The following is a 9,483-nucleotide window of genomic DNA, read 5'->3' as shown; positions in this document are numbered from 1 at the left end:
GGTGTAGTTCTCACCTCTCCTGGTTCCTGTTCTGGTCCATGCTCTGGCCTCCTCTGGTCAGGTCTGGCTGCTGTGTAATGTGGGCGGAGCTAATTGCTCTGCTCCCCATTACACAGAAGTGGCAGGAGGGGGAGCACAGGGCTCTAAGGGTTGTCAGTAATTGGCTATTCAGTTGTATCAGCGATTGTGAGGTGGTGGGGAGGGGCATAGGATGTGATATATGTTAGAGGAATGGGATGATGTGGCTGACTAGGTGTGGCATACCATATATGATATCAACTAACACACTAGATCCCTCTACTATCCTCCCTGAGGTGGAACTGATAACCTGAAGAGGAAGACCCTACTCTGGATCCTACCTCAAAGATTTTAGATTGACTGTCTCACTAATAGGGTTCCTGATCTAACTTGCAAGTACTAGTGACATATTTTATACAAAAATATTGCCCTAATACTCCATAGCAACGGAACACATATCGTTGATGCAAAGTAGTAAGGCGGGGTTAAGAGGGCACCAGAGCAACCAATGGAGACACTTCTGAAAATACTATACTAATCAGATGAAGGTATCGCTATGCCAGCAGATAGACAACATTCATAAATAACTAATGCATGTACCCCAGGATAGTCAGACATACACTGCCTTGATAGTCGATACATACATGGAGAACAAAAACAAAACCCAAACATCAGAGGGGATGGCAATAAAAAAAAAAAACCCACAGTTTTGCTGCTAGTGGTTAAAGTCTCAATGAGTTTCTAGCTTCCACTATCATCAGGAGACCAGATGTCGGGAATAATATTAAAAGGCCAAGATGCGCGGCATCAGGATAGACATGATGATGTGAGATGTTCTATGTGTGCCGTGCAAACCCAAAATACCCATGATGCTACCCATGTATGCCCAGTGCGCTCAAGTAGATGGATGTGGTTAATCATTTCTGTGAGATCTAAGGTAGTGCACAGGTGTTAAGTGCTTTATAGTTCATAATGTAATGATGTTAATAAACTCTTTATATCTAAAGGTCGCCCCCCAGTAATCCCCGGCTAAATCACTCGGAATTAAAATTCTTTCACAAAACAATGCTCATTATACACTCGTAATTACTTGGCCTCGCTGACGGCTGAAATAACAGTAATTGTCTCATGGCGGAGTTTGCTTTATAATTACAAGAATGGATTTGAGTATTACTAAATGGGTTTGTTGTCCTTAACCATAGAGATGATCAAACATCTGGAATTTTCAGGTTCGTTCGAACTCGAACCTTCATTATTTGATTCCCGATGCCTTCCCGTTCTGTGGGGAAGGTGGAGACAGCTCAGGTACTGCCTGGAAAACAGGGATACAGCCTAGGTAATAAGCTGTATCCCTATTTTCCAGGCGGTACATGGGCTGTCTCCACCTTCCCCACAGAACGAGAAGGCATCGGGAATCAAATGACGAAGGTTCGAGTTCGAACGAACCTGAAAATTCCAGATGTTCGATCGTCTCTACTTAACATATCATCAATAGACTTGTAAAACTGACTGGGCCTTACCTCTGCCAGAACTCCTAGAGTGGGTTACCTTCTGCTAGTAGTCCTGCATTTTGGAGTATGAGGAGGGAGTGTCCTTGGAAAATTCTTTAATAGAAAGTATGCAAAAGGAACTGTAACCTGCTGAAAGGCCTGTAAATACATAACAGTTCCAGGGCCAAACATCAGGAGTCGTGACACTACATTATTGTGGCCCACGTTATAATGGAGAAGCATGCTTGGTTATATCCATCATCTCAACTACACTTCAAATACAGGATTTCCCTCTTTATGAAGACACCCTTTAAGGGTAGCTTCACACATACCGGATCTGCAGCGGATTTCACGCTGCGAGTTTGCAGCGAAATCCACTGCGGATCCTGGTAGTGGAATAAAAATTCTGCTGTGGCTATGTAACCCCATAGACCTTCACACTAACAGGAACCGCAGTGGATCTGCTGCGGATCCAGTATGTGTGAAGCTACCCTGAATGAGAATAATTATAAACTGTATTCTATAGTTAGAACTGCTGCCTATGGCATAACTCCAATCCAAAATGAAGTTAAAGAAGAAGTGCAGCCATTTGCATAATCTGACGGGAAGCAGGGGATAACATAACAATCAAGTATTGCTTACCTCTCCCCGTGCCAGCAATGTGGCGTCTGACAGGCTCCGGTACCCGGTCAGAAGCCATTTTCGCCTGAGTTTTGATGTTGTCACAACTCAGGAAATTGTCCATCCCTGTCCAGGTGATCGCTTGATCGTCCATAGCATATAGCAACAGTCTGTGGAATAGGAGTGGTGGCAGTAGATCGCTGTTATATCAGTTGTTTGTCTTTCAACATTTTGAAAGACAAACGACTGCAACGATCAGCCGACATTGTTCATGTCGGCTGATCGTTGCCTTCTATTACACGGGACGATTATCGGAAGATTATTCGGCCGATAATCGTTCCGTGCAATAGGGCCTTAACACTGTACACTTTTACACAGGACACTTATCCATAAGGAGCGTTCCTAGGAAAGCTCATTTACCCGATAATCGCCCCATGTAAAGGGGCCAGCAATCAGCCGAAGAGCTGATCACGTTCGTCAGGTGATTGAATCTTTTGTGCAGCTATATAAATCATCGTTATCGGCCACCCATCTCTCTGATGAGCAGCTGATAATGCATTTAAATGGCCGCAAGAACGATAGCGCTATTGTTTGAGCAGCTGCACCTTGCTGATAGATGCTCATTTGCTGCTTTGACGCCTTATTCCATTGTTCTGTGCATCGTCCATAAATACAGACAATATGCTGAGCAATGAAGTTCAGAAACTGTTTAAATCTTGACGCTACTGTACTGACTCGCTGTTAAATTGCAAGGAAACTGTAGTAGCTCACTGTGTTTGTTGGCAGTTCAAACAATTTGTGGTATGTCTGGGCCGTCTGGAGCTGTTCACCATTTTTTTGTGCCTTCAAGTAACCACTGCTCCCAACAGCTTGGTCTGAATGGCCTAGAAACTACTGTATCTAGATAGATAATTGTTATAGTGAATTTTTAAAGGATAATTCCTTTGTGTAGGGGCCCTATTCCACGGGACGATTATCGTTTGCATAATCGTTAATCATAAACAATCCAAACGACCGCTATTGCGAAAGATCCATTTACATGGAACAATAATTGTTACTTATGATCGTTCTTGCGGTCGTCTTGTCGTCGCTGCTGCGAACGACTGAACGACGTCTTATTCAATGCGACCGATTTGCGAACGAGCAACGATAAAAATAGGTCCAGGTCTTCCAAAACGATCAACGATTTCTCGTTCGGTCGTAACCGTTAACTGCTATTCTACCGAACGATTATCGCTTAGATTCAAACGATTTAACAATAATCTGAACGATAATAGGGCCCTAGTAGAGCCCTTAGTCTGTGGTCTAGGAAAAATGTCTTTGCGCGTGTCATAGAGGCATGTGTAGCAGTAAAGGATCTCTTAACAAGAGATATAGTACCAGTACCAAGAAGTCGCTGTCGAGAGCCTTATAGGGTGACGGAGAAAAACGTTTCCGTCCTTTTGTGGCAGGACCTCGTGTCCAATAAGATCGCACCTGTAATCATGTATATATCTGCAATAACAATTAACCGAATTTTCTAGACTAGATGCCCTAATATTTCAGTCTGACATAGAATCTGTACGTTGGTGAAGCACCTGGCAGCTCTACACTGTAATATTCTGATACTGTGGATGTCTAATGATTAAATCGTAAGAAAGCCAGTCATTTTTGACAACTGTTCTTCTTAATCCAATCCTAGTCTGCTGAATGAGCTGATTGTCTGTCTGATTACATTGCGTTAGTAGGGGGTGTGAGATCTATAACGTGAGCACAGTTGGAATTGCCAAGGGACGTCTTTGTGATGAAAAGTATTTATCATGGAGGAAGTGAGACAAAAGCGCAAAATTAGATAAATATCTGAAATGATAGGTTTCTTAAGAAGATGACTAATAAGCTACAGGTGGTTTAAAAGATCTTCAATAAAGTACAATATGAGAAAGAAGCCACATTGGTAGCTGCTATACAAAAATACATCTTCCATCAAACCAGTTGCTATGTTTCCAGGATATGTGGGGCCTAATGGTACTAACTAGAGATGAGCGAACCGGGTTCGGGTTCGAGTCCATCCGAACACGAACGTTCGGCATTTGATTAGCGGTGGCTGCTGAACTTGGATAAAGCTCTAAGGTTGTCTGGAAAACATGGATACAGCCAATGACTATATCCATGTTTTCCACATAGCCTTAGGGCTTTATCCAACTTCAGCAGCCACCGCTAATCAAATGCCGAAAGTTCGGGTTCGGATGGACTCGAGCATGCTCCAGGTTCGCTCATCTCTAGTACTAACTAAACACCAACACACAGACTGAAGGGATACAGTTAGATGGGTTTCCCACCAATTACTGTATATGCAGCAAAAGTCTGTATGGTGTGAGCCGGCTGCTGGGATCCCTGCCAAATCAGAGAATGAGAATGCCCAGTTCCTGTACCCAGAGGAGAAGTAGTCGCGTTGTCAATCTCGATTAAAGTCTTGGGTTGGTATAAAAATGGCAGAGCCATGCATTTTTGTGTTTCCCACAGACTTTACTGTTCTCTGCATTGGTCGGTTTCCCGCAGATGGCCTACACTGCCATGTGAGCTCAGAACTCTCAGATGTATGTAGGTTGTTGAGTATTTTTCCACTATCCTGTCCTGTAAGGAGTATATGTGGTACAGTAGTACCAAAGGATCATCAGAAGGTACATTTTACTTTTTCCAAATTATCCAAATGTCTGGACTGAATCTATACACACACTAACATGGGTATACCACCCCACTTGCAAAAGGAAGGGGATTAGGGTAACATATTGGGTGTATGTGCAAATAATATTATACTCATATGAGAGTGCATGCAGAAAAATGAGGGTCAGAAGGAAATAAATAAAAATGGATGGGGGCACAAGAGTGTGAATGTAATGCAAGAACAGGTAGGATTAGAGTGTAAAGATGTATGTGGGACAGAGAGTAAACTATGGGGGAATGAATGCAGGGTGAATATGGGAAGGTGATTGATAAGTGAAAAGTGCAATTATGTGCAAAATATGTTAAAGGGTAATATGTTAAATTTTAAGTGTAAATGAAAAAGTGTAAAAAAATATGTATATGGGTCATAATATATAACAAAGACTCTCCCAGAACCCGAAGCAAAGAGGGACATGAATTTGGGAAGGGGGACCAATAGCCCCCACAGCCTTGTCTGTATAATGCTATACACTTAGACACAGGTGGTTCTGCTTTAAGAGGGAGGAGTATATACCTAGTGTATTGCTCTGAATAGATATTACTTCCTGTCTTGTCTCTTCCCTCCTTTCTCTCACAAGAAGATCTGGAGGAAAAAAAAAATTCCCTCCCGCCTTGCCTTTTTAATCTTTACTCTACAACTGATTCTCTTTTTGTAAGTGTAATAAAGCAGGAATTATTGTAAATAATATGTTTGTACATGGTACCCGATATCAATATCGATTTTATTTTCATTCGATTAGCTGCAGTTTGGCATTAAGCCTATAAGCCCAAAGGAAGGGCAATCCTTCAGCCATGGTTCCCTAGAGGTTTCCTCCACAGGTTTTTTTTTCATCTCCGTAGTGCTGGAGGATGACTCTTTAAGTTGAGGTTTAGCTTTGTTTTGCCTGGACTGTTTTGTTAAGTTATAGGTTCCCTGGCATTTAATTAAGTGTTCAAAAATATGTAAAAGATTAAAATAAAAAAAATAATAATAAAATTAAAAAAAAGAAAGAAAGAAATATATATATATATATATATATATATATATATATATATATATATATATATATATACTAGAAAATGTACCCGACACTGCCCGAGTATAAAGTGGATGGTCAGCCGCGCATGATGGTCTGCACAGCCCCATTTACACCACATCCTCAGGCAGGGAACATACCAATGATTCTAAGTAGCTGGTCATGACGTCACAGAAACTGGAGAAAAACAGGAGACCAGAGGCTGACAGTAGGCTGGTGTACTGTGGCTGCAGGGTAATGGGCATGGGTAAGTATAACATCTTTATTAGGTTCCCATCCTCCTCAACCAGCCCTGGATTTTTAAGTTTCCTCCAGAGTTCTCCTTTAATCTATGTTTATTGAAAGATTTTTTTGATATATATACAAAACATTTAACATATGGTCGCGCAGGACCACACACAAAAAATAACAGAAGAAAAACAGAAGAACATTCAGCAAGGTAAAGCAGGCGGCAGATATTTAACTAAAGGTGACAAAGAGATGGTGCTCTATTATGGTAAGTCAATACAATAAGGTCCGCATAAGATAATAAAGTCCTTAGTGTTGAAAAGAGCATTGATCACAAGATCCACAGTATTGTAGGGTGATACAGGCATCTTAAAGGGGTATTCTACTCAAACATAACTTTTTATATGCTGCTGCCATGGTGAGACTAACAAATCATTTGACGTTTGTTATTATCTCTTCAGTCTCCGCTGCCAGTTCTCAGCTGCTGCTTTCTTCTGAAGACGCAAAAACACATATGTGAGCCTTTCTCTCCGTCTCCTGCTCTTCCCTCTACCTTCCGAAATTGCTGATGTAAACAAGTCCCTATGTGCAACTTTGTAATGCCGGGAGGATTAATCACAGTGAGTTGATTAGCAACTTGACCTCAGATTAACCTTCCCTGCAATACAAAGAAGCTACAAAGTTGCAGATAAAGCCCAGTGCCAGGGACTTGTTTGCATCATTCGTCTCGGAAGGGAGGGGGGAGGAGGGGGAGACGGAGAGAAAAGCTCACAGTTTTTTTGTGTCTTTAACAGTAAGCAGCAGCTCAGAACTAGGGGAAGGAGACTGAATAGATAATAACATGTATGGAATGAATTGTTAGTGCTTAGTCCACTGCAAATTTCATTATCCAAACATCTCAGGTCCTCAACTCAAGGAAACAGGAAAGGTAAGGATCGGCAATAACATAACTATGAAATGCTAAAAATAATGATAAAATAATAACAACAATAATCATAATAATAATTTTAACTATATATTAATTAAACATATATGTATAAAAAATATTGCTGAATAAAAAATGGATAGCTCAAAAAGTAGATAAGTGTGAACATATGCTGGTGTAGAAATTAATTGTGTCGCTGAAAAATATTCACACCAGAAAAAAAAATTAAAAATAGAACTAGTATGTAGTTTTATGTTCCCATAGAACATAACATAGAATTGTGTTCAGATGACCTGGTGAACATGAAGAAGAATGGGAAAAAAAAAAATCCCCCAAATAGAAACCAAACAAATGAATAAATGTGAAAGGTGCCATAAAGAAGTATAATCCAGACACTGTGTGAGGAGCTTATGTTTGTCTCTGATATATACAACATCAGTGCACAAGATGGCTCAATATGTACAGTATCTGAAGGCATCTCTACTACAGCAGGACACAGAAAGTAAATGAACAGTGCATTAGATTTATTTTATTGCTTTAGTCACGTATGTTGATGTATGTTACCTATCAGCACTCTGTTGCTCCATAGTAGGTTATCCTGATATCTTTGCAAACCTCACAATGAGTGCTTTTGTCTGAACTATATGTTCCTGGATCACACACCACTGCCAAGAATACAGAAAATAAGACTTTTCAATTAGTATTAAAACAGAATTACATATAGACTATATACATAGATAGATACAGTGATAGATAGATAGATCACGGGTTTGTTGTTAATGGGACAATAGTTTACACATTTGTTCTTCAAACTATAAAAGGATACTGCTACATTATAAACCAATGTACCCTTACCAACCCTTTTTGCAGTTATAGAACAAGTTTCACGTTACATTGATTTTTAGTGGAACTCCGATCTGAAAAGAAGACACTACCTCACTAACAGATATCACCTTACCTAGATTTTTGCTCTGCACTGGAGAGGGGCAGCAACCCCGAAACAGCTGTCTGCCGATGGGAGATTACTCGGCTTGGCATAAAATTCCCAGTCATGTTCTAAGGCTCCTTGATTGGGTGAGACTTGACTTGAAAGGACATCACTTTGCTCAAAAGGTGTGAGAGCTATTTTGCATATCCTTTCTTCCCAACCTTTTAGGCTGTGAATACTGATTGTTCTGGTCAGCCTAAACCATATTTGACAACTTTACCAAAATGTCTGAAGGATTCCCTGAGAAAGGGGAAATCTCACAGTATCCACCACAGACAACACCTATCTGCATCAGCATCCAGGAGCGCAGGGAGGTGGTGAATGGTAAGAGTTGAGTAACTAAATCTCTTATTTAAAGCATATAAAATGGTAGTTTAAGGGTCTCTTCTGGGGTCTGTAAATGAGGGGGGGGGGGGGGGGGGGTTGGGGTTGGTCTATAAACTGGGGGTCTTCAAGGGTTCTTATTAGATGGCCAGATGCATGCAGTAAATGAGGACCAATCCTGTAGATTTCAATTCATTTACAAATCCTACTGCAAAGCTGAACCATTGTGCGGGCAGGGCTGCATGAACAAGCTTTGGATCACTCCTGTGGCCCTTTGCTGCTGTCATTCATTGGTCATACATCCCCTATTATGACAAGCGAGCATTTTTTCACAGGACAGAATAAAGCGATCCTCTGACAAAAAATTTCTGCAGTGCCTCTTTAGGGTAAGTTCACACGTACCATATCCGCGGCGCACTGGGTTAAGGGCGCTGACTCTGACATACTCACAGCGGGATGACAATCCCGCTGCAAGTATGTCATCCCATTGAAGTGAAGGGAAAGGTATTCGCAGCGGATTTTGTGCGAATTCGCATCGTGAAATCCGCTGCGGATATGGTAAGTGTGAACCAGGCCTTAATGTTTGGGCATAGATTTAATCAAACATGTGCCTGCACAGTAAAGGTGGCTATACACCTTTAATAACTGACAGCTGACTGATCGAGTGTTTCTGTTTTCTATGGGTAGGGGTAACCCGTAGCCACGGAGCCCCGGCTGCAGCTTATCTCTCCCAGAACAAAGGAGTCGGGCAGTGATTTTCCAGTACCCCCTTCCCTTATCTCCACAAACATTATTTCTAGGTGGTCAGTCGGGAGAGCCTCATACCATGGACCACAAAAGTATAAGGTGTATGAAGCCCTTTAGAGGGAAGGGAGGTTGTTCCACTCTCGTTGTCTGCTAGGGAGAGCTGAAAAAGGGAAGGGACATACACACCACAAATACGGGTTCTGGTTTACTCTTTAAAACAAGCTTAGTCCATATCTATCCAGGTATACATGATGAAGAATACAAGCCATGTCTTACTGAGGGTCACTATGAAGGTGAAAAGTGTGTACTTGCCAATGATGCCTGGCCACTTCAATTTTCTGCATATTCGGACACAGGGTTACAGCAAGGGAGGGAAATGAACAAAGTGCAGACGCGTACCTGGGGCAACAGTTTTAGGCTATG

The 9,483-nt window shown here is 41.5% G+C and overlaps 1 protein-coding gene across 2 annotated transcripts in view; it reads right to left on the bottom strand.

Moving 5' to 3' along the window:
* Positions 1 to 7,327: 7,327 nt before the first annotated feature.
* Positions 7,328 to 9,483, bottom strand: part of ZPBP2 (zona pellucida binding protein 2) — a 58,888-nt gene continuing 56,732 nt past the window's right edge. For both annotated transcript variants that reach the window (XM_069952379.1, XM_069952380.1), the window contains one exon: positions 7,328 to 7,666. In XM_069952379.1, the coding sequence (XP_069808480.1) occupies positions 7,569 to 7,666 (98 nt within the window). In that variant the 3' untranslated portion in view covers positions 7,328 to 7,568. The remainder of the gene's footprint in view (positions 7,667 to 9,483) is intronic.

Source organism: Dendropsophus ebraccatus, chromosome 14 (genome assembly GCF_027789765.1).
Source record: "Dendropsophus ebraccatus isolate aDenEbr1 chromosome 14, aDenEbr1.pat, whole genome shotgun sequence".
In the NCBI taxonomy this organism is placed as follows: domain Eukaryota; kingdom Metazoa; phylum Chordata; class Amphibia; order Anura; family Hylidae; genus Dendropsophus; species Dendropsophus ebraccatus.
The sequence above is the reverse complement of the archived record's forward strand: the minus strand, read 5'-3'. Positions and strand labels throughout refer to the sequence as shown.